Genomic DNA, 27,129 nt, shown 5'->3' on the forward strand with positions numbered 1-27,129 from the left:
GCACAAGTTAGTATATCCCAACCTTTCACATTTTAACATGTGTTTTTACTTGAGGAAAAATATGCAATATATGTTCCAGGCCATTTCAGTGTAGCCTCTTGATGTTCAGAGATAATGCCTCTTTCTATTTTATTTAGTTTTTCAAATTTATTTATTAACAACTGGTTGGAGTGGAAAGTAGGGCTGCCTAGTCATGTGGTATGCGCCCTGGACAGTTATTCCAATAATCCCTGGTTCAAACTTTGCCCGGTGCCATACCCCATCGTCCTGCAGGAGGTTTGGAAAATAATCTTCAAATTTGAAGGTACATCCGAAACAAACAAAACTAATAGTTCCTACTTACTTCAAATATTCTGTCAGGGGAGTTGACTTTATTCTTCATCTTCCTGACAGTCTTCTGCCTGTCGGACAACCCATCAGGTATATTTGTAAACTTTGTCAACTCTGCTTGTAAATTTTCTGCACTACCCGTAGACAACAAGCCATTATCACCACTGCCATCTTGATGACCAGAGCGATTGCTAGTCATGTCCTCCTCAGACAACACACCTTCAGAACTGAGAGTTGAGAGAGACTGACGACAGGGAGGGTGGCTACTTGATTCATCATCCTCACTAATGTCTCCTACTTCTTCTGAGCATGAATCTTCAGAGTGCTGTGGGGACAGTTCAAAATGGTGTGATCAAAACATACAGTTGTCATTTAGTTTGAAGTTATAATTACTGTGGATGAACTTATTTTTTTAACATTTGTCTTTAAACCTAATCTAAATTTTTCTTTAAACCTAATCTAAATTTGTCTTTAAACATAAAATCTCATCAGTTTTCTTCACGGATTTTATCTAAAGAGAAGAACTGACTCTCGTGTGGAGATTTTGATCTCCCATCGAGCGCCTCCCCAGGTGGCGGATAGGGGAATGCCCTCCAGATATGGTGGGTACCAGGGAAATAAAATACCCGGGGTGGACCAAAATCTAACCTGCTGCCTTGCAGGAAGTGGAGGGATCCACAAAAGCTAGGGCACCTTACCCGAAAATAAAGGCAGCTATCCAGAGAGCTGAAAGGGGCAGCCCCCCAGATGGTTATGCACAGGGCTAACAACTCTGTCATATAAAAAATACTGTTACGAAAGCTAATACACACAAGAAAACCTGGACAGATCTCAACGGAAAACGACCTCGGCCTGGAAAAGGACATGATTTTTGTTTTGCGACATGGAATGTGCTAAGCCTTTATAGAGCAGGTGCGCTAGCCCAACTTACTGAAGTGTTAAAGAAATATAGGATACCCCTTGTAGCCCTAAAGGAAATCAGGTGGAAAGACTTGGACATTCTCAGAACCAAGGAGTATACTATATTTTATAGTGGTGGAAGCACTAACAACTTAGGTACAGGTTTTGCTGTTAAAAAGGAAATGGTAGGTAATGTCATTGGATTTAAACCTGTAAGTGATAGACTCTGCTCACTACGTTTGAAAGGAAAATTCTTCAACATATCATTTATCAATGTTAATGCCCCTACTGAAGATGCAGATGATAACACAAAAGAAGCCTTCTATGATGGACTGGAAAGAATTTATGATGAAGCACCAAAGCATGACATCAAAATAGTCCTAGGAGATTTCAATGCAAAAATTGGAAAGGAACCAGCATTCAGACCAACAATTGGCAAAGAAAGCTTACATGAAGAGACCAACAATAATGGCATAAGATTAGTGGATTTTGCATCAGGAAAAGGAATGTCTATCAGCAGCACAAAATTCCAACATAAGAATATTCACAAGGTAATCTGGATCTCACCTGATGGCAACAGCCAGAATCAAATAGATCATATACTCATAGATAAGAGACATGGATCAGACATACTAGATGTAAGAAGTTTCAGAGGAGCTAATGCTGACTCAGACCACCAACTAGTAAAAGCTAAACTTAGACAAAGAATAAGTACCATACACAATTACCAAAGAAAGAGAGCACAGCAATATGATAGTCAAAAACTCACAAAGGATCCACTTGTTGCAGAAACTTATAGAATGGCACTCCAAACGCAACTGACAACATTAGAAAAGGACTGCGAAAATAACATTAATGAGCATTGGGAAATAATAAAGCATGCTATCAAAAGAACAGCAGAAGAGGTAATTGGACTTAAACAAAAGAACGAGAAAATAGGGTGATATGATGATGAATGCAGACAAACTATAGAAGAGAAGAACAATGCCCGAATGATAATGCTACAGAGAGAAACCAGAAACACTAGACAGCAATACAATGAAGCAAGAAGAAGGGCCACAAAAGTTGTAAGAAAGAAAAAACGGGAATGGGAAAAGTCCAAGATTACTCAAATAGAGGAACTAGCAAAGGAGGGAGACATGAGAGGAATGTATATGAAAATTAAAGATGAAAAGAATGGATTTCAAGCTAGATCACACATGTGTGAGAACAAAGATGGTCAGCTTATTACAGAAAACAGCAGGGTCATTGAGAGATGGGCTGAATACTTTGAGGAGATCCTAAATACCACTGAAGATGGAGATAATGGAGAATATAAACTGCCACATGGGGGACCAGATCCCTTAGTGAACCCTCCAACACTAATTGAAACATCAGAAATAATTAGGACCATGAAGAATCACAAAGCACCAGGAGAGGACCAAATCACAGCAGAACTAATTAAATATGGAGGGAAAGACTTAGATTCCCAAATACACAGACTAATATCAAGAATTTGGGAAGAAGAAGTAATACCAACAGAATGGGAAACGGCTCTTATAACCCCAATACACAAAAAAGGATCCAAGTTAAAGTGCTGTAATTACAGAGGAATCTCTCTACTAAATGTGACTTATAAGATACTGTCTAGGCTTATAACTAAGAGACTTGGAAAATATTCAGAAGAAATCTTAGGTGACTACCTAAGAAAATACCAAGAAAATAATATACAAAACCATAATAAGACCAGCAGCAATGTATGGAAGTGAGACCTGGACATTGACAAAGACATCTGAAAATTTACTTAACACTTGGGAAAGAAAAATTCTTAGGAAAATCTATGGTGCCATACAGGATGAAACAGGGTGGAGGACAGCACTAACCATGAGTTATATCAATTATATGAAGACCCACCAATAGTGAACGAAATAAAAAAGAACAGACTACGTTGGGCAGGTCACCTTGAAAGAATGTCAGATAACAGAGGGGGGGAAAATCGTATACAGGCATAAACCAAAAGGCAGACCCTGAATGCGATGGATAGATGATGTGGAAGCAGATCTGAAGCAGCTTGTGGTTAGGGCGTGGAGATGAAAGGCCCAGGAGAGATCTGAATGGAAGGATGTGTTAAAGCAGGCCAGAGCCCTCCATGGGCTGTAGCGCCACTGGGATAGATGGATGGAAGAACTGACTACTAAGTAAGTAGGCTTCTTAGCAGTGTGGTCTGTGCTTTGGTTGTCATTACAATGGCCCTGGGTTCAAACCTGTCATCCTGCAGGATGTTTGAACTAGGAGGTAATATGCTAAATTTCTGAAGAAAATATATATAAAACAAAACTAACCCAAGACTTATAATTTATCTAAATTATATTAAAGATTTTAAAAATATTTCATCAAATAATTTCCTGGCTCAGAAAGTGGTCAAAACATTTTCTAAGTTGGCCCAGATTGTTAACAATTTGTCTATTGCAATCCCAAGCTAGAGCTTATAAAAATAATGAATGATGATAACTAGAACAAAGTATTATGTGAATGAAATCTTACTTCACAGAAACTATCTGATATAAACTTTTCACAGGTAAATTATAAGTGAGTCTGGTGTGAATGTACATTTTGGTTTTCTATAGTTATAATGTTTTGTTTGAAGTAATGCACAAATTGTAAGACAAGTGTCTTTACAGATAACAAAGATTTTTATTATTATTTCATATCCACTGTACATTGAACACTAAAACATTTGGCAAGAAAATATAGAATGTTTCATTTCTGACAATTTTTCTCACATAGCCAAATAATTGTGAGGTGGAAGGAAGCATCATCTTTAGGGTTTAATCCACAAAAGTGAAGGGGGGCAAGAGATCCTTTTTAATACCACCAGTTTGGAACCAACACATATGAGAAAAGGCTCAACCCTTCAAAAGTCTTCAGAACAGGCAGCAGATCAACTCCAGCAGTAGCTCTAAATTCTGACAATCACAGCCCTTAAACCAGACAAGCATGCAAGAACCATGTAAGCCACAGCTCATTGCTATCCCCAAACAACCAACTAGCATATCACCAGTTAGCCTGCAGAGGCCAGAGACTGTAAGATGTTTCACAATGTTAGCTCTTTTCAAAACATTCAAGAGGGTAAACTCCCTCAAGTTACCAGAAGGCACCAACTGGAGTTTGGCAGGCAATGTCCCCCATAGAGGAAGAAAGTAAATTTGCATACATTGCAAATACAATAATTATTCAAAGGAAGTATTTGAAAAGTCATGGCAATGGATTTAATATTTAACAAATTAATCTTGATTTCATATTTTCATAACTCATGAGGAGCATTTTCACCTTCAGTTTTTTTTTATTTCAAGTGTTGTTGTTTTTTACAAACCAGATGAAATAAGAAAAATGATACAAACATACAAATCTATCATCTGTGATTTTATAAGTATTCCACTAACAAACCATATAGGCTGAAGATAAAAATTCATACGAGGCTGTATAACCTTACAGACTTGAGTCTGTTTAATCTGACCGCACCAGGAAATGATTATTTTGGTGCTAATAACTGGCTGGTCCAATTACACGGTGACTGGTTATTTCATCCCTCTAACTTTTGGTCAGATCATTCCCAATTAAAAATGTTTTTAGTCATTGTATAATTGTGTTGTTAAGGGTTTGCCTTTAAGCACTCATTTCATATAATATATAAATATTCTTATTTAGAATTTTTTTTTATGTTTTGAACATGTTATTATAGTGTTTATAGTTCCCCCTATATATCGTAATGCAGGGTTTGTATTTAGTTATATAGTTTCTGTTTGTTGTAGGGATGTCAATATTATCCTGTGCATATTGCGTGATGTAATGACAAAAGGCCAAGGCGTGGTGGAAGTGGGGAAAATCTTTTTAGAAATAGAAGTACAATTTGAATAATTATGATCATGCCACTCTGCTCTCATAAATTAACATCAAAGGCCAAGGTGTGGTGGAAGTAGTGTAAATCTTTTGAGAGATGAGAATAGTTAGAATACTTATGACCATACCGCATATAAAGAATCACCTGACTGCCATCTTTCACTTTATCTTTCATTGTCAAACTTTTTTTCTTAAATATGTGCGTGTCATTTCAAACCCTATTATATAACATTTTATTTATTCTAATAAACGCTGATTTCAAGACATATGCAACACTGGCCGAGAAATTAGGAACAATGTACAGCAATAGGAATCAAAAGATCTTCTTCTGTACCTACTATCAATAGCCTATCTTATTGATTTCAATTAACAAGCAAAAACAATTTTTATATTGACATTATACTTTATTCTTATTTATTAATGTGTAATTATTATATTTATTATTATTATACTTATAATTATTATATTATAATGTGTAATAATAAAAATAAATATATGAAATATTGTTAATTTCATACTTTTTACAATTATAATTTGATGGATTAGAGAATGAAATGAATAGTGGATGAAATGACCATGGGATGAAGTGACCATTGGATGAAGTGACCTGGAACCAATTAAATGATTATTCTATGTGATACAAGAACACTTTGGCACTTCAGTCCTGATTAGTGGACTGGTGTTTAACCTTCGGTTCAATGAAATTTATATGGTTATGTCTTTTATTATCAAGATGGGGATTATCACCGCTGACACTGTGTGGAATAAATAATTGAGTCATGATCAAACTACAACTTTGGAAGACTCCCACTGACACAGTGTGGATCAAAGTAACAGGGAAGTCAGGATTTTACTAAGATCAGTGTAGATAAGACCTATATAACTACACAACAAAAATGGTCATTTAACATTGATACAATATTTTACTATACTAACCTTTGTATTTCTAAACTTCTTCGGAGCATTGGTCTTCTCTGGTGACTCATTTCTTTTTTCTATTCCACTTTGGAAACAGTTGGTCTCTAAATTTCCTAGCGTATTGTATCCTCTAATGTTTTCATAACTCCTTTCTCCATCAAATCAGATTCAAGAATCCTTCTGGAGGGGCTTCTATTCTTCTGTCCCCCCAGTTTCAGGTCGGGATGAGAGGTCAATATCCGGAGAGGATTTTTCACTCATAGTTTCAAAGTTCTGTTTTGGGCTGGACAGAGGGGATAGGTCACATGTGCACTCCACATCTGCACTGACCTGGGATGAGCGTTTCTGCTACAAGTAGCATCACTGCAGCCACCATCACAGCCAAAGCAGACATCATTAATGTTATTGTCTTGATAGGATGAAGAGTTCTGTTTTGATGCTGGTTTTGATGCTGGTAAGTGTTTACTTACAGGTGAGTGTTTTGAGATTGGCAAGTGCCTGGTGGCAGAAGTGGATGAGTTTCTGCTACAACACTCCTGACGTTTCTTCATGTTGTTTTCCATATGAGTTAACCTTGTCTCTTGGCCATCAGCTTCATCTTCACTTCGATACTCCCCGATTGCAGTGGCAGGTCCCAAAAATTTAAATGTCCCAGGATAGGGTGCATGGTCAGTAGGATGAAGCCCTGCAGGGTTAAGTTTGTCTGATGTTTGGATGTCCAGTGATGCTTCATATGTAGATTGAGATTTGAGCAGAGGTAATGTCTTTCATAGACCCTCTGCTGTTATTCCGACGATGACGAGACTTTCTGGTACCCAATTTCATAGGAGACGGTGGTACCAGCTCAGAGCTAGTTGTCATGCTCCCTTCTGTGTTTTTCATAGAGTCTGGCCTAAAGTCAGAAGAGAAATAAAAAGTCTTTATTTTTATTATCTCATCTCCATCTCTTGTTATTCTAAAATTAATTTCTTTTTTTCTTTTTCTAAATACCATTTTCATATTGTGACATATACAAATTTGATATGTCAAACATTTATAGGTCTATGGCAGGTCATTTATCTATACAAAACTCAGCCTGTGCATCTTAATACCATTTGGTGAAGATATTCTTTATGATTGCTAGTTAATATTTACTTAACAGTGTTATAGATTACAAGTCTTTCCAGTTCCTCAATTAATGACCCTGACTTTGACATTAGGTCTACCTTGTCATTTCCCTCTGTAAGACTGTGCCTTGTCATTTCCCTTTTTGCCTATAAGTTTGTCTCTTTATTTCATTCTATACCTAAATTCTATCTTTTCATTTCTCTTTATGCTTTATGCCTACATGGCCAAGGATCCCTTGCAGTATGATAGTGGAGTGTGAGCTATAGATTGTGGATATAAAGATACACTCACACAACAAGAAAATTTACTTACGTCGTGACTTCAGACCCTGACCTATGTGTATGTTTTTTACCAAGTCGATCTAACTTTTCTTGAGCTTTTATGATTGGTCGAACGATACTCTTTCTATGTTTATTGTACAAAGTCAGTTGTTGTTCTCGTCTGATAAAAAAAATATTTCATGATTAAAATTCAATGTTCGCCATGATACAAAATAATCATACAGAAAATATCAACATCATGCATAAGTAACAAGAGATAGTCTCAAAAAAAAAAAAAAATAATGAATGAAGAGCTGAAAATGATTCAAAATTATTTTATATAACTTGAAATCAATCTTGGGTTCAAAATTCATTTTTAGCATTGAACTTACCAATACTGGGCCTGATTTAAATAAGATATGCACTTCAAGAACCCAAAATCATGAAGTCATTTTTTTTTTTTTTCATATTTTAACCCAATAGCTTCTATTTCCAGGCCTTTCAAGGCCCTAATCAAAGAGGGATAACCCTGAATCCTAAAAAATAAATATTTTGAAAAAGTAATCAAACTTAAGATCTAATACTAAATAAACAAACAACTTTAAAAAATAGAACAATATGTCTAGTTTAAAAAAATATATACTTTTAATACCTTTAGAATATAAAAAAAGCTTCAAAAATACTAATTTTCTCTTGGGGGAGCTACCACCTTCTACCAAGCGCGTCCCCAGGTGGCGGATAGGGGAAAGACCCTTAGATATAAGGGTTAGCTGTGAATAGCAAAAAAACAGCTGAGGACCAACTGGTTTGCAGTCATGGAGGATGAGGTGAAGTATTCCAGTGGTTAGAATATTTACTAAAAACATCTGAGAAATCCAGGGAAATGATTGCAAAAAGCAAGTATAGGGCGCTCTAACTCTAAACCCGGGTAGATGAAACCCGTTAGCTAGGGATAGCAGTTCATTTAGGAGAGAAAACTCAGAAAATAAACACCTGCTACCTTGCAGATGATCTTGAATGATCAAAGGCTATGGGAGCACACTCAGAAAGAAAAGCAGGCTGAAGTCGGAGTCAATGGGCCTCCTGGCGCATAACACATTGACAAGCAACTTCATCTATGTTGGAGTTCAGTAACGATTGTAATAGATGTGGCGTTCTGCCGCGCAGGTAGGGAGCCGGGCTCTCCCCCTCGAAGGAGCCCACACAAGCGAGCTGGTGGTTCTTCTATCTCTGCCTGTGGAGCCAGGAGCAGGGACAAGAAAGTAAATACTACTGGCCAACACTCCAAGACCAAAAGTCTAAAAATCTTACAATGGAACGCAGAGGGCATCCAAAAGAAAAAACAAGCTCTAAAAATATTTCTGCATGAGAAAGAAATTGATGTAGCTTGCATCCAAGAAACTCATTTGAACAGTAATTTTCGTTTCTCCATTAGAGGCTACACCTGCATCAGACAAGATAGAGAAATCAGACCCAAAGGAGGAATCCTAACCCTCATTAAAAATGATATTCCTACCACAGACATAACTATGCCCAACTCCTCAGAATCAGAAATAATGGGAACTAAGCTAATTCTCCCAGATGGAAATATTTATCTATTTAACTGCTACTTCCCACCAGACAAGGAAATCGAGATTGACCACATACAAATACCTGACCAAGAAGACTGTCTAATCTTAGGAGATATGAATAGTCACTCTCAGAGCTTGGGATACCCAGACCTAAATGCCAGGGGAGAAGAAATTGAAGAATGGCAAGCAGAGAACAGACTTATCTTGCTTAATAAACCTGAGGATAAACCAACCTTTTTCTCAAGAGCTTGGCTAACATCAACCACTCCAGATCTAGCCTTTGCAACTGACAACTTATCCAAAAAGTGCAGCAGAGAAGTTGCAGACCAGCTAGCCACCAGTGACCACAGACCCATATTGATCAGTATCGATACCTCCTTCAAAATATCAGAAAACTCCACCATCCCCAGATGCAACTACAAAAAAGCCAACTGGCACCTATTCTCAAAGCTCACAGACCTATACACAACTTCAATAAACTGCAAATCAAATCAGGTTAATAAGTCATTCTCAGCTTTCTCCAAAGCAATCCTCCTAGCAGCTAAGGAATCAATTCCTAGAGGAGCAAGAAAAGATTATATCCCCAACTGGTCTGATCACCTTCAACAACTCCACAATGACACTATTGAAGCCAGAAAAAGTAGAAAATAACCCTTGTATAGAAAATAATATAAATCTAAAAGCAGCTAACGCAGTTTTCAGGAAAAATTACCTTTCTGCCTTGAGGAAAAGTTGGCATGAAAAAAGAGAACAACTAAACGTATATAGAGATGGTCACAAACTCTGGCGTATAGCCAAATGTCTCAACCAGGAAGAAAGCAGAACAACTCCTATAGTAATAGAAAAGGACAACAAACCCCTGAAAGGCCAAGAAGCAGCAAATGAATTCATTAAGTTTTTCCAAAGCGTAGGACAAATACAAATTAATGAAAGTAGAAATAAAGATGTAAACTCAGAAATCCCAGATAAAATTAAAGAAAACAATCCAGCTTACTCCTGGGAATGACCACTAATCTTAAAATGAAGGAACTAGATGAATCCCTAAAAGTCCTCAAACCAAAACAAGCCCCGGGCTCAGACAAAATATCAAATGACATGCTTCTTCACTTGGGTCCTCAAGCCAAAAGAAACTTGCTACAAATATTCAATGCTAGCTGGAAATCTGGCAGAATTCCAAACATCTGAAAAAAGCCATTATGATCCCTATACTAAAGCAAAGCAAACCAAGAAATAAACTGGTTAGCTACCATCCCATCAGCCTCACTAGCTGTACTTGCAAACTGATGGAAAGAGTGATAAATAGAAGGCTGACATGGATCCTTGAGTCAAATAATCTACTCACTGAAGCCCAGGCTGGCTTTAGAAAAGGCAGATCAACAGAAGATCAAATTGCCTTCATCACACAAGAAATAGAAGACGGCTTTCAAGAAAAGAAACCAACAATTGTGTGGGTTGACTTAGAAAAAGCATTTGACAAAGTCTGAGAACAAGGTCTCTTGCTCAAGCTAATCCAGCATCACATATCCCACAGAATGTACAACTGGATAAAGGAATATCTAAATAATAGAAAAGCCTTAGTTTGCATGCAAGGACAAAGAAGCCACACAGTGGGTATAAAAATGGCGTCCCCCAAGGAGTCCTATCCCCAACACTTTTCCTAGTATTCATAAACGATCTAAATCAAAACCTACCAAGAAAAGTTAAAAGCAGCATGTATGCAGAAGACCTTGCCATAATTAGCACAGAAGAATATGTAGGAACATCGAAATTTCGATTACAAGATACTCTTGATAAACTCAATAATTGGTCCAAAGACTGGGGCATGTCCATCAACACAAAAAAGACCACATATACCATATTCTCACTGTCAACAAAACAATAAACAATAAAATTAACATTAGATAAGGAAGCTTTAGAAAAAAATGACAGCCCTACTTATCTTGGAGTCACCTATGACCCAAGACTAACCTGGAAAAAACAAATAGATAAAACACAGAGTAAAGGCATCCAGAGACTAACCCTCTTGAAAAAATTAGCTGGCACAGATTGGGGAGCTAATCACAACATCCTGAAAAAGACCTATACCAGTTATGTAAGACCTGTACTAGAATATGGTGCCACAGCATGGGGCTCAGCAGCCCAAACCAACATAAGAAAAATAGACAAGGTTCAAAATATTGGTCAAAGGATAATGACAGGAGCAATCAAAACAACACCCATAAGAGCTATGGAGGAAACCGCTGCCCTAATCTCTCTAAATGAAAGAAGAGAAATAAAAATTCTTTCCCAATTCACTAAATTGGAAACCTTGAAGAAGCACCCACTCAGAACAAAAATCCACAAAACTGGCACAAAAAACCGTCTCAAAAGAACCAATTTCATACAGGAATCTCTAAGCCTAAAAAAGAAACACCAACTTGAAAAAATTACTCTGGAATCCTCAATACACTATAATGAATCTCCACCCTGGGACGAAGGCCCTCTTCCTACTATAAGGGACCATATTGAAAACATAAAAAGAAAATCTGATTACAGACCAACAGAGCTCAAGGAAATAGTGAACTGTTTTCTACATACCAATTACCCTAGCAATCAGTGGATCAGAGTTTACACGGATGGCTCATCCCATAAAGCCACCACAAATGGAGGAGCTGGAATACTTATCAAATGGCCAGATGGAGGAAAACTAGAAAAATCCATTGCAACTGGAAAGCTCTCTGACAGTCACAGAGCAGAAAGGGAAGCACTAGCACTAGCTGCTACCATGCTAGCAAATCACCCAAGTTCTCCTCAGTCAGATTGTCTTTCTAACAGACGCGAAAACAACCCTCCAAAGCTTGCAAAACTCTGATTCCCCTTATATTAAAAACCTCAGAACAGCACTTACAAAGCTCAACAACAACAGCAAAAAAAAAACTGTTATTCAATGGATACCAGCTCACATACAACTAGCAGGAAATGAGAAGGCTGACACACTCGCCAAGAGTGGGAGAACAAACTCACAAGTAAACTCTGCACTCTATCCAGAAGAAATGAAGAAATTAATTGTAGATAAAATAAATGAGAAATGGACAAGCTCCCATCCAAATCACAAGAAAGATGACGCTTACCACAAGCTATCCCGACAAGACCAATGTCTAATCTTTCGACTCAGGACCGGACACAACAGAATACAACAACAAATGTACCGGAAGCTCAAAATTGGAACCAGTGAAATCTGCCCATGTGGAGTATCACCAGAAAATTATTATTATAGCTTTTATACAGCGCTACTTTCATGCTTATAGCATGCTCAGAGCGCTCTGGTCCAATCTCATTTGTGGACCGGTGGGGGGGAGGGGGTATCTAGGAGTTGGTTTTCCGTGCTGCCTTTAGGCGCTCAGTAAACGCAACTCTGCCCGAGTCGGGTGTTGAACCTCGAGCCCCCTTCTAGGTAGCCAAGTTTAAGCGCACTTAGCCCCTCGACCACGCTTCCCACAAAATGCCGACCATGTCCTCCAAAACTGCTCTCTCTACCAAGAGGCCAGTATAAGACATTGACCCCAAATCACCCCAATAGAAAGAAAATTATATGGAAACCACTGCGCAGTTCATCTCTAGTCATATGAACACTACAACATAACAATGAGAACGATGAAGAAGAACTCATTTTCTCAGGTGGGGGCTTATACACTGGGGTATATGGGCAATTTCATTTAAAAAAATTATTTAAACAATAAAAATCTTCCAGATTTTACTAAAAATAGAATCGATAATCTTCACAATGATTTATAGTCATGCTTGCAATGAGACTAGGAGAAATCTTCTATTTAAAAAAGTTTAAAGCAAGTAGGCCTATATTGAAAAAGGGGATTTTAGAAACGTTCTACAACAGTTTATGACAACAATGACAGGAGAAAACATTTCAGATTGCAGAAGGAGCTAATGGGTTAATTATAATAACAGTTTATCTTAGCATAAATTCTAATACAAAACAGAAAGTGTTTTACAAATTATATATTTTACATGTAAGGAATATTCTACCTTAAAAATAAGATAAATATTCAGCTAATTTTTTTTTTCCAATGTGCAATATTTATATTCCAATATTTGGGAAACACTTATTTAGATACATCTATCATAGAATATACTATGCTTATGCTGTGGTTCATACAAAACATCTATATCAATAGTAAAATAGTAAGGCTTTCCAAAGTGGTAGTATACGCAACATTAAAGTTACTTTACTTGTATCTAAATGTGTATCCATTGAAAAAGAACATTTACAACAAAAATTAACATAAATATAATACAAATAAATATAACTGATATATAATCTTAGTAAAATTTAATTGTACAATATAAAGTAATTTTATTAATACTGCCATAAGAAAGTTTTTTTAAAAAAAGGGACCAGATATGTGACTGCTCCTTGTCAGCAATTTGTGGGAGAGAATTAGACTAAAGCCCATAGCCCAAGACATCACAAAGCCAAAGTGGAGCTGGATAGGACACACCTTGCGAAAACCAGCTACCGATGTTGTAAGGTATGCACTTGATAAGAATCCACAAGGAAGGAGGAAAGAGGGCAGACCCACGCAAACCTGGAAGAGGTCAGTCATCAGTGAAGCTGAGGGTACTTGAATGACAAGTGAAGAAAGCTGCTCAGAACCGAGTTTGGTGGAGAGGTGTGATTGTGGCCCTATGCTCCCCTGGGAATGCACAGGAATAAGTCAAGTCCTTGTCAGCAGGTCCTTTTGTGATATGGCCCACAGGTTGAGAAAAGCACCCCTAAAACATTGTAAAGCATGACTAACATTAACACCAAAGAACATGTCCTTACTTGATGAGCTCCCGTTCTCTCTTTTCCAGTTGCAGCATACAAGCTGTTAATTCCATATACAAATTGTTAGCATGCTCCAACTTGCTTTCATAATGCTCTCTGACATCCTGTGCATGTCTAAACAAAATAATTAACATATTGAAACATAACAGTTATCACTTCATAGCAACAAATAATGGAAATATCCAAATTTACTATATGTTTAGTCAAGGTCTATATAGATACAAGACAGGACATGAGATAATTAAAAATATAATTGTCAAGTCTATTATGTCTTACTTAAAAATAAAACAAAGTACTTAAAAGTCAAATGAAAAAAAAAAAAATTCAATTGCATAAATAAATGATCTTAATTTCATGAGAAAGAAAAAAACAACAACAAATACTCTCCATACAAAATACCTTAATTCTTCTTTTCTTCTTTTTATAAGCTCTTCTTCTAGCTGGGGTAAGTTGGAACCTTCAGCTTTCATTTTTTGGAAATTTTCAGGAATCTCTTTCCTCCAAATTTCCTAAGCAAAAAAAGGTTTAAATATTTTCTTAACATTTTTTAATATATATAGTAGAAAAAAAAAATGTATCATGAAAAAATATTTAGATAGGAATTGGTTCACTTTAAGAACTAATGACATTAGAAGATAAGCCAGAGCTGGAACTGAAAGGAGTTAAATTTGCTTTATTTCTGCATTAGGTCAAATTATTTCAATGCCATTCATGGTCAGAATAAGAAGTTTGAATAGAGTCTGAAAGAAGGTCAGCATTACTACCATATAGCAGCAGGGATACTTGCAGTGTAAAAGCTTTTCTCTCTCAGAGTGTAAAAGAAGGCTAGAAAATAAGAGGCTGTCTCTTTTTTTTGTATGAAGAAAGCTTAGAAGCTTTGCATTGGTTGAAAAAAAGGTTTTTTTAATCATTCAAAGCACAAGTTCACTTCTGGCTCTAGCACAGCTATCACACAGCTACATTAAGTACAAAGCCAACTTCTGATGACAAACCAAGATGCTGATACTAGAGTAATATCAATTCTTTGTACCCACCTAGGAGAAGGAAACTTCTGAATTGAAACCTCTGCTGCCTTGCAGCTATACCCAATCATGGGAAAGGTTTCGAGAGTTGACCCTGAGAAAAAATCAGGAGACTGCAACACTTAGGCAATTTGCAGAGCCTGAAACACCACTGATACCAAACTGTATCAGCACTTGCCACTCCTTTGGATACATCAGCTGCATGGAGAAAGCAATATCATTCTGACCACAGCTGATGCCCAGGCATTCATCTTATTTCAATGAGATGATCCATAGTTGCTTTGTGACTGAAGGAGGCCATTATTAAATATGTACTGTTAAACGTTAAATGCCATAAAAAGACAAATTTTCTAGCAGAATATGACAAGTCAGGAAGCCATCTGCTCTTTACTCAAATAATAATGTACAATTATATGCATAATGCACAAAGGTAGGTTTTTCATCTGTATATTTTAATTGGGAAAATGAGAACACCTCAGATAAATTCTTAAGAGTTTCTTGTTGATAATGACAGAACCCATAGTGTCAATCAGTAAAGGACTTACTTGAGATTCAGAAAAGTCCTCCAGACTGAACCGAAGTAATTCAGCAGAGGCAATCTCAATGTGCAAGAGAATTAGTCTAAATGATGGTCTATTTCTGGGCATTGCACTCCTGAAAAAAAGAAAAAGATATTTTCCATTAAAATTATTCTTTGGTGATGACCCTTTTTTTTTAAAGGAGTAGGTTGATGATTTATTTTTTAAAATTTCATGTATATAGAGAGTGTGGTAACCTATGCATACAAATTTTTGCCAGTAAATACAAAGAAAAACATTTGAACAGTTTACATTAAGATATAAAATGTTGATTAGATTAAAAACCTGAATAATAGTTATAGATTAATGTAAGCAATAAATTAATGTAAAATATACTACAACAATGCAATGAAGATGATAACCAGTTCCCACTTCATAAACTTTCCTCAAGATCTTACTGTGTGTAATGTTATTCCTTGATTTATTGTTTGTTTTAAGTGGATCCTGTTAATTTTTTAACATAATTATACCTTAAGAGATTATTAAAGTACCCAGAGATCCAATCAACAGATCAACATAGCTTTATCTTTTTGGTATAAGGGGCAGCTACTATAGTCAAGGCTGTGAATTTTTTGCCTAATGTGTTTCAAATAATAAAGTCTGCTCTTGTGTAAATGTAAATCTTTTATAGTAACCTTTATTTCAATATATGTGGACTTAACTAAAACCTTTGACACTGTGAACAGAGAAAGTTTCTTGAAGATCATGTCAAATTATTATAAATGCACCAAAAAAAAATCATTAAACTATGGTGATGCTCTTTTGTTATATATATGTGTGGATTGTTCTTTCAGAATTGAAGATTACTACATCCTAGCCCAAATCTCCTGCAGGATAGTGGGGGATGGCAGCTGGCAGGGCTCAAACCTGGTCCATTGATAGGACAGTTCACAGCCCATGACCAAACAGTCCTCTCAATGGCATGAAAGCATGTGTTCAGGAGAGAAATTCATCAAATATTGATTTGCAAAACAGTATCCAATGGGTGCATATATATACTTAAGGAAAGTAATGTATGGAATAAATATAAGATTTAAATCCTATGATGGTTGTTTCAATTCCAGACATCACAAAGTAGCTAATGATTGTTATGAAGGTTTAATTTACTCAAGAGGAATTATCTAATACAAGATTGTATTAATTTAAAGTCTCGTATTAGTATTATTACTCACAGCTTAAAAATAGAATAAAATCTGCTAAATTTTAGAAACAATATAAAAAAATCCCAATCAATATAGTAAAAATAAAAAGTTTGTTGTACTCCTTTTCAGACCTTGTGATCTATAGAGCAGATGATGTAAGTATCATCTAATTCTGTGGCCAACAGTTGACAAGGTGACAGGTGGCCAGCACAACAACCAACCACATTTACTTTCCCCAACTAATGTCAAGTAGGCTGTTATGAAAATTATATTCTGAGATTTGAAGCCAAGCACATTAAATCTCAGCTACCACACTGCTCAATTATAAAATTTCTAATAAATCTAATGAAAATTGCAATTTAAAAAATTAATCTACTATCATATTATCATCCAGACCTAGATCTTGGAGTATCCTGTCTAGTCTCTACTGTAGATTTTTCTACTAGATCTAGAATCATTTAGATTACATTTCTCAGGGTTAGTAGCACTTTTCCATGACAAAATTTTAGGAGATTTTAGGAGGTTTTTTTAAGGATGAAATGTATGATGTGTGTGTCTGTTTCCTATCCGTTTGTGTGATACATAGTAAAACATACACAAAACTAAGCATTTATCAAATCAATTATTGTTATTTGATTTTAAAAATAATAAATATCTTGCCAATATGCCACATAAACAATGTTATCAGCTGTGGTATGTCCACAGAAAATGTGATGAAAGTTATCTTTTAATCAAGTAACAACTTGACTGTCATCCCAAAACCTCAAACAACCATTTTTTTTTCAAAGATTTATTTAAAAACATTACAAATGGTTGCTTTTCCATTTTTTAAAATAAGAAACATTCTTAGAGATGCTATCATAATGTGTATTCTCTGTGATGGAAATGTACACTATTAGTTCCTATGTGTATCTTATAGATTATTGAGTCATGGTGTGCATTTGAGGTAATGTTTTATTCTTTTATTAGCTAACTTAAATCCTTCTCATAAACAGAGCCAGTAATATATAGGGCAATATAGGTCTATTTGAATGTTTAGTTGACATTTGCTTACTAAAAAATGGCTTTTGGATTGTGGGGTGGGGGGCGGCAGCACACGATTAGACCTATTCGCGTTTTTTTTCTAGCAGAATCTTTTTCAACCATATAGTTTCCCTGGCTTTTACGAGTGAAATAATTTTTACGGACTTTTCACAGCTGCATGAGAAATATTTTCGTTAAATCTACAGTAGATCTAGACTATTGATCTAAGTCACTAAAATGCGCGGATTTTTTCAAGGCTGTGAGAGAATTATCTTCACTGAATTTACAGTAGATCTAGACTCTAGATCTAAGTCACTAAAATTTGCGGACTTTTCAGGGCTGTGAGAGAAATATCTTCACTATATATATTCTAGTGATTTAGCATTTAAGTCTAGATCAGGGGTGGGCAACCTTTTTATATCGAGGGCCGCATTAGAAAAATTTTAGGAGTGGCGGGCCGCATATATATATATAACTTTAAAACTACTAATACGGTAGCTAAGTTTGTATAATGACTATTAATTGTCATGTATACTGTATTACACATTTACATTTAAATTTTTTACACTCTCAATTAAGGTATTACAAGAGTTAGCAGTTTCTAAAACTAATTTTATAAATATTTGTTTGAATTTCGTTATTTCAATTGTGTAGTTGTACCTAATGTAAAGTATTTAACTGTTTACAATCGCGTATAATGTTCCGAAACTTACTAGTTGTTATCATTGTGACTGTTGTCAAATTACACGTAGTCTTCATCGAACTTTTCTTATAAATAATGTGAAAGTTTAGCACCAAAGTGTTTTCCAAAGTGTAGAAATACAGTTTCTGGTACCCATACAATTCCCGAGGAAAGACTGGAGCCTCTCAGGTCATAATTTGTTTGGAGGGTTTTTTCTGGAGCTGAATCAGCTTCTGCACTAAGTGTGGAGCTAATGGTATTGAAAACTAGTTCCAAGTTCCACAAGAAATAGTTTCAACTCTCAGCAAAGGAAAATGGCAAAATCTGTTATTGCTTGCCTAGAGAAATGGGAAGGGGGGTAGCTTTGATTGAAAGTTTTCACATGCACGTACGTTTCCTGTGCAAGCAACCCATTGTAATAATTCAGATGAAAAAGATAAAGTCTGTCTTCCACTCTTTATTAGAAATATTAGTCACAAAGTTTTGTCCTTCAATGAACATAACAATTTCTTCCTTGTGATCCCATTTTCTTCTCAATACCTTGCCCATGCTAAGCCAGTGGATACTACTGTGGTACCGAACATCGGAATGTTTTGTTTCCACATCTTCAAGTACTTTTCGGAACTGCCTGTACTTAAGACACCTAGCTCTGATAAGTTTGATCACTGACATACTTGGGCCAACAATATGTTTGATATTCAATGCAGCTTGGCGCAAACTTTCCCGATTACTCCGTTTCGAGTTTATGGTTTGAATAGTACTCTTTTATTTATTACAAAAACTCAGTCAAAGCTCGTGCTCAACACAATTCTTCAAAGCATTAAATATATACTGGCCTGAGTTTGTGTCTTTGACTGAATGTTTCGACATTTAGCCTTATCGACATAAGTGATAAGAATCAGAAGTTTCAATAATTTATAGAGATATTTAAAATTATTTATTTTTAATATGTATAAACTGTGGACACACCATATTTCCGTAGGTGTCCACGGGCCGCATGTGGCCCGCGGGCCGCATGTGGCCCGCGGGCCATAATTTGCCCACCCCTGGTCTAGATCAAAGTCGAGAAAATTCTCGGACTTTTCACTGCTGTGTAAATATTATCTTCACTAAATTTACAGAAGATCTAGACTCTAAAGCTAATTCGCTAAAATTCGCGGACTTTAACTCTTAAGTCCCTCAATTTTGCGGACTTTTCACGGCTGTGTGAGAATTATCTTCACTAGATTCTAGTGATTTCAAGTAAATCTAGAGTCTAGATATAAGTCACTAAAATTTGCAGCTGTGTGCGAATTATCTTCATTGAATATACCGTAGATCTAGAGTCTAGATCTAAGTCACTAAAATTTGCTGACTTTTCGTGGCAGTATGCGAATTATCTTCACTGGATATACTGTAGATCTAGAGTCTAGATCTAAGTCACTAAATTTGCGGGCTTTTCACTTCTTAGTGCTAATTATCTTCACTAGACTCTAAGTGATTTAGCGTAAATCTAGAATCTAGCGTATTTCTAGAGTAATCTAGAACATTAGATGTATCAAGATCATTAAATTGACTAAAATTCACTGATTTTTCATGTTAGGTGCGAATTATCTTCCCTAGATCTAACTTAGATCTGAATCTAAATACTATTACTAGATACTAGCTAGATCTAGAAGATTAACCGACTTTCCACGCGAAGTCACTATTACACTTACAAGAAGATTTTAGGTGAGGGAGGGCACGGAGGGGTGTAGCCTACAAATTAGTCTGGTAATTGCTCTAATTATAGACAATAGTCACTACAGACTAGATCTAGCGCGTCTTTAGTCACTTAGTGGTAACAATAAATAGGGTAAAAATTTTAGGAGAGTGGACAAAATTTTTGGAGACTTTCAGCAATTTTTAGGAGAATTTTAGGATTTTTGGAGACTTTTCATTTTTTAGGAGATTTTAGGAGTTTTTAGGAGCGCTATGAACCCTGATTTCTACAACTAGACCAGACTTGAGACTAGTAATATTTAATATGATTATGAGTATGAGGCTAGTAGTAGTACTACTACTCACTCACAGTACTAGATCTAGTAAGTAGTACTACTTAGTTATTAGTAGTACTACTAGTACTAGATCTACTTACTACTTAGATCTAGTATTTACTAATTTAGTTTATTTAGATCTAGATCTAGATTAGATCTAGAATCTAGTTACTACTATATACTATAGTACTACTAGAGTCTATGAGTGCTACTAATAGTACTACTACACACTGAGTACTACTCGGAGTACTAGTACTAGCTCAAGATCAAGAGACTCAAGACGTCAAGAGTTAGTCTAGAACTAAGAAATAAAGAATACTAGATCTAGATCTAGAGACAGAGACTAGAGTTAGAGAGATGTCTAGACTGTCTAGAGCTAGATCTAGAACTTATACTTACTTATAGTTTAAGTTATAAGTTATAGACTTTAGGTTACCGAAATCGTCAGTTAGATCTAGAATCTGTTTACTAGATCTAATTTCAATTGCAAGAGAATCAACAGAATCATCTAGATCTAGACTTGATATATAAGATCTAGATCTAATATGGGAATTTGAAATCTATCAATTTTCCCTCAATTTCTACGACAAACATTGAGTGTTGCCATTTCCGTGATTTCAAAACAAATGAGTTGAATGTACGTAAGCTTAAAAAAGTTTTTTTTTGAAAAGCCACGAAATCAAATAAACTAAATTATCAGTTACCAAGGATATTTTTCAGTTCTCTTTAGTTCTATTCTTCTTACATATAGTCTAGATTCTAGATTTATGGCGCAACTAGATCTAAATCCTCCCCACCCCCATTTTTTTCCCCGCGGAAACGCTTCAAAGACCAGCTTAGGCGTCAACTTTCCTTGCCTTGGCTGACAGATGAGAGCACCTGGTTGCATGCGGCCTCAGAACGAGACAGCTGGAGGTCACTTACGAAGGCCGCGGGATACATATTTTAAAACCAAAAGAAAATCTGCTGTCGAGAACAAACGGCGAAAAGAAAATCTAAATCGACCACCTGCGGACAATGGTTATGCTTGCCCTGGTTGTGGCAAAATATGTAGGTCACAGCTGGGACTGCGCATCCACGTGAAATACTGCATTCCTCACTGATCTTCGGACTCGAAGACTAGCCTTATTATTATTAGCAGGATGTCCAAAGAGTGGCCTTTTTTCGTTGTGCAGCCAGCTTTGCTTTGGACGACAATTTCTTTGTGCTCCCTTCAGTGCCTCTCGACTTTCGACCCATAAAAAATCTTTTGGATCTGCCTTTGAGCTGCTTACAAAATTAGTGCTGAATGTAAAGTAAGGATCCTGTTTTGAAAATTTCGATTTCAGCAATGCCCATTGTCCTTTTCTTTTTAAAGCTATATTATAGGCAGCATTACTTAGGGAATTTAGGTGCCCTTACTACCAAGGCATCAGCATGCCTACTTTTCATTGTTTATATGCTTGTGAGTCTTGGATACTGACTGCAGAGCTAGAGAGGATGATCCTAGCAATGGAATTGAGCTGCTACAGAAGGATCCTAAGTATCACATTTTAAACCACATCACAAAGATATTAGAGGCAGGGCTACTGCAGCGATTAGACCCCATGATGACCTACTATCATAAAAAAACTTGAGCTAAAAATCTATGGCCATATTACAAAGTCTTCGAGGCTCGCTAAGACCTGCCTTCAGGGAACAGTACCAGGAAAAAGAAGAGGCAGACAGAAAGCGATGGAAAGATAAAGTACATAAAAGAATGGATGGCCCTGCAATTGAAAGAGGTTCTAACTAAGGTAAAAGACTAGTGGAATGGAGAAAGATGATGAATAAATCTTGCGTGGTGCCCCAATGGTCCAACAGACTAAGGGATAGGTAAAGAGTTTTTTCAGCAGCAAGTATCAAAACTCTCATGTTTCAAATTAAATCTCTTTTTACATGTTTTACAACTAAGAAATGAAAATGTAGATTTATCATTCCTTTTTGTAAAATAAATCTAAAAAATTGCTTGATATTTGTCTGCATTTAAAGATTCCTTGCTTTGTGGTTCAAATATTTAATAGGTGAAATGAGAACATTACTTTCTCATTATGATGTAGGTATGAAATTTCAAAACATAAATCCACCCAGGTCTAAGAGCTATTTGATCTTGATTATTCACACTGCACTGTCAACATAACCTACCCTGACATTCATTAACTATTAATCAGATATTAATTTCTTAACCTCAAGAGAAGCATGTTATTATTTTTTTTAAAGCTAAATGATCAAGTTTTTTTTTTTATCTCAAGATTAGCTTTAATAAAGTCAGTCTGAGGGAACTTAAATTGTGCTTAAGCAGGTATGATTGACAGTTTCATAATGGTGGATTTATTCAAGTCTGGTCATCTATTTAAGAAAAATGAAACAACATAATGAGTTTAATATTTTGTATTTTATTCTCTATACCCATAACTGTTACATATGATCCCTTACAATACATCAAACATGTCCATGTTTTCTATGCTACTAACATTTGAGAAACAAATGACATCACTATTTTGAAAGTCATTGTTAGTCCCATTTTATTTCAGAGATTAAATTTACATTGACTCTGCACCAGGTGTTTTTAGCAATGAACTTGTAAACATGTTTCTTGAATCTTAGCCACATTAAAATCAAATTAAGCATTATGCTCAGTCATTAAATAAAACATTATGTAGCACTGTCAGATGTTGATTACAATTAAGAACATACACAATAAAAAAAAGAGCAAAGTAAAAATGAAATGCTCTGAATGTGGTTAGTTTAAAAAATCTATAAACTTCTATTATGACTGGGATACTTTTTAAATTTCTTGATTTATAGCACTCCATAAAACACTCTAAGTGCAAGGTGGAGTACAATGGAAGTCAATGAAGGATGAGAAATTTTTACCAACAGCATAGAACCAATGTCTAGCATACCCCACCAACAAGAGACAATGTTGATATAGATATCACAAAACAACATTAACATGACATCAATAAAGTAGTACAAATATTTTGAACTTTCATTCACTTTTGATTTCATTTTTCACAACAGACAAGTTCAATTTTTTTTTTGTGGCAAAAACAAAATGGTTAAATGTCTCCACCAGATAAAAAAAAAAATTGATAAACCTTCAACAGCCTAAAAAATATAAGTAAAAAATAAAGGCTAGGGCTTAATGAAACTGTACATAAGTAAGTTTTGAAGTACTAATACAATACTTTAGGGGGACCATCACCAGTTGAAACAAATATCAAACCCATTTAATCTTACATTATGATTAGTATAAGCAAATAGTATTTGAAAGAGATTAATAGAACTGCTTTAAAAAAGTTAAGTTATTGACACAGTGCAGCATAGAAATCAAGAACAAAAGACTAATTTAAAACAAAAATTGGTTCAAATATATAAAGATCACACAAAAAATGATTAAGTTGTAATTTCACACGAACAGTGTATAATCAAAAAAAAATTTTTTTTTTAAACTTTTATCACAGCCCTTGAGCTGAAACTAAAATATTCAAACAGCAGATCATTTCCAGAAAGAAATCAAAGAATTACATAAATTAAATGCAGTTGCCAAAGATCAAGTGGAATATTTCATGATACAAATGATTTTAATAAAAAAAGACATTAGTTCTTAGTACATGTATGTAAATACATAAATACATAAGTAAGAACTAAAAAAATGTGGGTTGAAATCTACGTATGTATGCACTAGAACTTTATACCCTAAACATGTAGAAAATAAAAACAAAAACAACTCATAACATAACAAAAAGATTGTATGTCATAAATATAAATATCTGATAACCTCTTAAAATGTAATCAATTCATCTGAGGTGAAACAACAGTCAACAATCTTTAATTGAAATGATTTTCAGTTTCTGTGTCAAATTAAAATTATGTGATGCATTCAAAAGTCGCTAGCATAAATAATTCTATTCAATATAACTAACTAAATTTACAAAACATACAATTTTTTTCATTCATAACATTTTTACTTTGTAAAAGTTGAATAAGAATAAATAAATAAAACATAACTTTGATAAATTATGATACAATGAGAGAGAGATTAGCTATTTGTAGTTAAACCAAGCTGAGTTTTGTTGTCACATGAAATAGAACCTTACATCTGGTACATTCCACATTTCCAACAAATCTCAAAAGCAGGACCATTTACAGCATACAGTAAACCTCCTATAGAACAAAAAATGAGCTGTTTGACAATGCAGCAAACTACTGACCAAAATCTACAATAAAATATTGATGGTGATATTGTAACATTTTTCTTTGTTTACAAAATAATGAAGAAACAGTAGAAACATGGTTTGAACTTTAAAAAACGCTGATAAGGGGAAAAACCTACCAAGCTAAGCACATTTATATAACCTAATTTATTTAGCTTAAAATCTTTATTTTGCTTTTTTTTTTAAGTTCTGGATGTTCCTTCAGAACTAAACATAACTACGTTCTAACCCAAACCTCCTGCAGGATGACAGGGGATGGCAGTGTTCAAACTCAAAACAATCCTGATGAGTTCGAAGTGCATACCACAAAATGTGGCTATTGAATACAATTCATATGGTATCTGGTTTTATAGTTTTATATCTAGTGGTATAGTTAGTGGAAAGAGTATTTGAGCTTTAAATAAAATAAAGAAAGCTAATCTAGCTGTTCATATACAAAGCACAGATAATGAACAGAAGGTAACCAAACCTATTTCTACAGACACATAGCCCATACATACCATGTGCAGGACAATATTCTAAAGCGAAGTCGTGGACCAAATTCTGGGCATTTGATGACCTGCTTGAAATTTCCATCCAGATCAAAACATTGTATGCGATTATTCTCTCTGTCAGCCACACAAACCAAATGATGCTCCTCTGACACAGTGATGCTATGAGGGATGTCAAATGTCACAACAGGAGGAACTAAAGACAAAAGAGTTTTTAAAATTGTTATTACAAAACATGACTTGAAAATTAGGCACATCAGACTAAGAACTCATATATTATTTTAAATTGTTATCATGACACATGACTTGAAAAGCATGCCCATCAAACTAAGAATCAGATATATATTTAGGAAGTTACCTGCACCAAACTGAACGTTTCTTTTCCCAAAGGACATCAAAAAAGTTCCATCTTTGGAAAATTTCAGAACTCTGCTCTTGCAGTACCTGTTTTACAAAAAGTAGGTTTGTAATAAAACAATCAAGATTTGATTATTTTTACATAATTCAAAATACAAATTTAAATATATTTTTTTAATGCCTAATTAGTATCAATGGACTCATTTATTTAAAGCAATATTTGCTGACACAATATATAATAACAATTAATTGCAAAGAAAATAAGAAAAATGTAAAATGATTGGTTTAATCTACAGTTTGACAATGTATATATGTATTGTGTGGCTTGTTTCTCATTGTAAGATATAGTGATTTTGATAACATCAAGGTGGGTAGTTCAAGAAACCAGCTTAAAAGTTTTAAATCCAAATTTCTGTTACAGGTAATAATTTGAATCTTCTGGAATTGTTCTAGAACCTTTAGATCCAGTCCTTAGCCCAACGGATACAGTCCAATGCATACTAACGAACATTTAAGAGCTATTACCAAAACAATTACCTGACATACTTCAAGTTTCATAAAAGTTTCATACACTTTGGAATTTATTTGTTTTTCATGAAATCTAATTTACTTACAAGCTAATAGTCACTTTCTGTAGATCATTATTAATCAGAGTGATTTTTAAAGTTGCACTTGTTAGCCTAATATTGTATGGTACAAAAGAAAGTTATTTACAAATGTAAAATATTGTATGATACATTAAGAAGCCACTTTTTTTTTTCTTTTTTAGTAAACTACATTATTATTAAATGGCTATAGCAATAATTCAAATTTGCCCATGAATGCATTAATATAGCAAATCAATTAATGGACTACTGGATCACTCCTGAGAAGAATCTAAATAACAAGAGTAGCGCGATTCTTCATATGTTTTCTAAATTACCTAAACATTCTCCATAAGGCTCCTGCACAGAGCTGTCTGTGTAAAACACGATGTAGAAATTACACATCTCATCATTGCCAGTCGACCTGCAACAGCAAATAAAAAAACCCAGTTTATATTTGCAATCTTTGTCTGGTACTTTTGATTCTGAAATAAACTTAAAATTGTTGTAGCCTACCCCACATTCACAGGACAATCCATGGATGTTGAATCATAAGTACATCTTCCAAGCTAAAATAGTGAAAAAATTTTACAAAATTAAATAATTTTTTATTCAAAAATTGTTACAATAATATGTAATAAACAATATAAATTTATATTTTAAAAACTTCTATTGTTTTTTTGAAACATTAGTAATTAAAAAAAAGCTTATTACCAAATAGTCACCATTTTTGACCTCAATTTTGTTTGTGACTGGATAGAAAGTCTGCAAGAAGGAAAGTAGACTCAATAATAAATGTAAGTTAAAATACTGTTAGCTTGGAGAAAAAAAATCTTGTGGCAGGAGAAATAATCAAACATAAAACTAAATGATAGGATAAGTATTTTTTTTCAGAATTAAATCACAGCTTCTTCCAATTAGCAGTTTGATACTACAATTCAAATGAACCAAATATTCTCTGTATTTTAAGACATAAGATTGGAAACCTAATTATTATAGTGCTAGATACATATGATTGTTGTCATGTGCTATATGTTTCAGACTATCATCACAATGGTCCTGAGCTCAAACTCAGCCCTTCCATCAACCCATTATATTAAATGAATTTTGACCTAGGATGTAAAAGATATAATGTCTTCATTTTTTGAAGGAATGTCTAAAACATATTGAACAAACAAACCAAACAGCAGTCCAACATAAGGGTCTA

At 34.9% G+C, this 27,129-nt stretch overlaps 2 protein-coding genes across 9 annotated transcripts in view; both read right to left on the minus strand.

The window, feature by feature from the left end:
• Positions 1–20,808, minus strand: part of LOC129928613 (mitogen-activated protein kinase kinase kinase 13-like) — a 28,181-nt gene extending 7,373 nt beyond the window's left edge. The window contains exons 1-7 of one of the 3 annotated variants that reach the window (XM_056043434.1): positions 20,689–20,808; positions 15,358–15,466; positions 14,190–14,299; positions 13,788–13,904; positions 7,447–7,575; positions 6,046–6,919; positions 344–655 (exon numbers count right to left, since the gene is read on the minus strand). In XM_056043434.1, the coding sequence (XP_055899409.1) occupies positions 6,757–6,919; positions 7,447–7,575; positions 13,788–13,904; positions 14,190–14,299; positions 15,358–15,459 (621 nt within the window). In that variant the 5' untranslated portion in view covers positions 15,460–15,466; positions 20,689–20,808 and the 3' untranslated portion in view covers positions 344–655; positions 6,046–6,756. Of the gene's footprint in view, positions 1–343; positions 656–6,045; positions 6,920–7,446; positions 7,576–13,787; positions 13,905–14,189; positions 14,300–15,357; positions 16,635–20,688 lie in introns of those variants that run through there. The other 2 variants (XM_056043436.1, XM_056043435.1) reach the window with 2 other exon arrangements.
• Positions 20,809–22,646: 1,838 nt separating this feature from the next.
• LOC129928615 (probable peptidyl-glycine alpha-amidating monooxygenase pamn-1) overlaps positions 22,647–27,129 on the minus strand; it is a 28,560-nt gene continuing 24,077 nt past the window's right edge. For 3 of the 6 annotated variants that reach the window (XM_056043439.1, XM_056043440.1, XM_056043438.1), the window contains exons 8-13: positions 26,637–26,687; positions 26,439–26,491; positions 26,261–26,346; positions 25,340–25,425; positions 24,991–25,177; positions 22,647–24,440 (exon numbers count right to left, since the gene is read on the minus strand). In XM_056043439.1, coding sequence (XP_055899414.1) covers positions 25,403–25,425; positions 26,261–26,346; positions 26,439–26,491; positions 26,637–26,687 — 213 coding nt within the window. In that variant the 3' untranslated portion in view covers positions 22,647–24,440; positions 24,991–25,177; positions 25,340–25,402. Of the gene's footprint in view, positions 24,441–24,990; positions 25,178–25,339; positions 26,019–26,260; positions 26,347–26,438; positions 26,492–26,636; positions 26,688–27,129 lie in introns of those variants that run through there. The other 3 variants (XM_056043441.1, XM_056043444.1, XM_056043442.1) reach the window with 3 other exon arrangements.

This window comes from Biomphalaria glabrata, chromosome 10, assembly GCF_947242115.1.
Source record: "Biomphalaria glabrata chromosome 10, xgBioGlab47.1, whole genome shotgun sequence".
NCBI lineage: Eukaryota > Metazoa > Mollusca > Gastropoda > Planorbidae > Biomphalaria > Biomphalaria glabrata.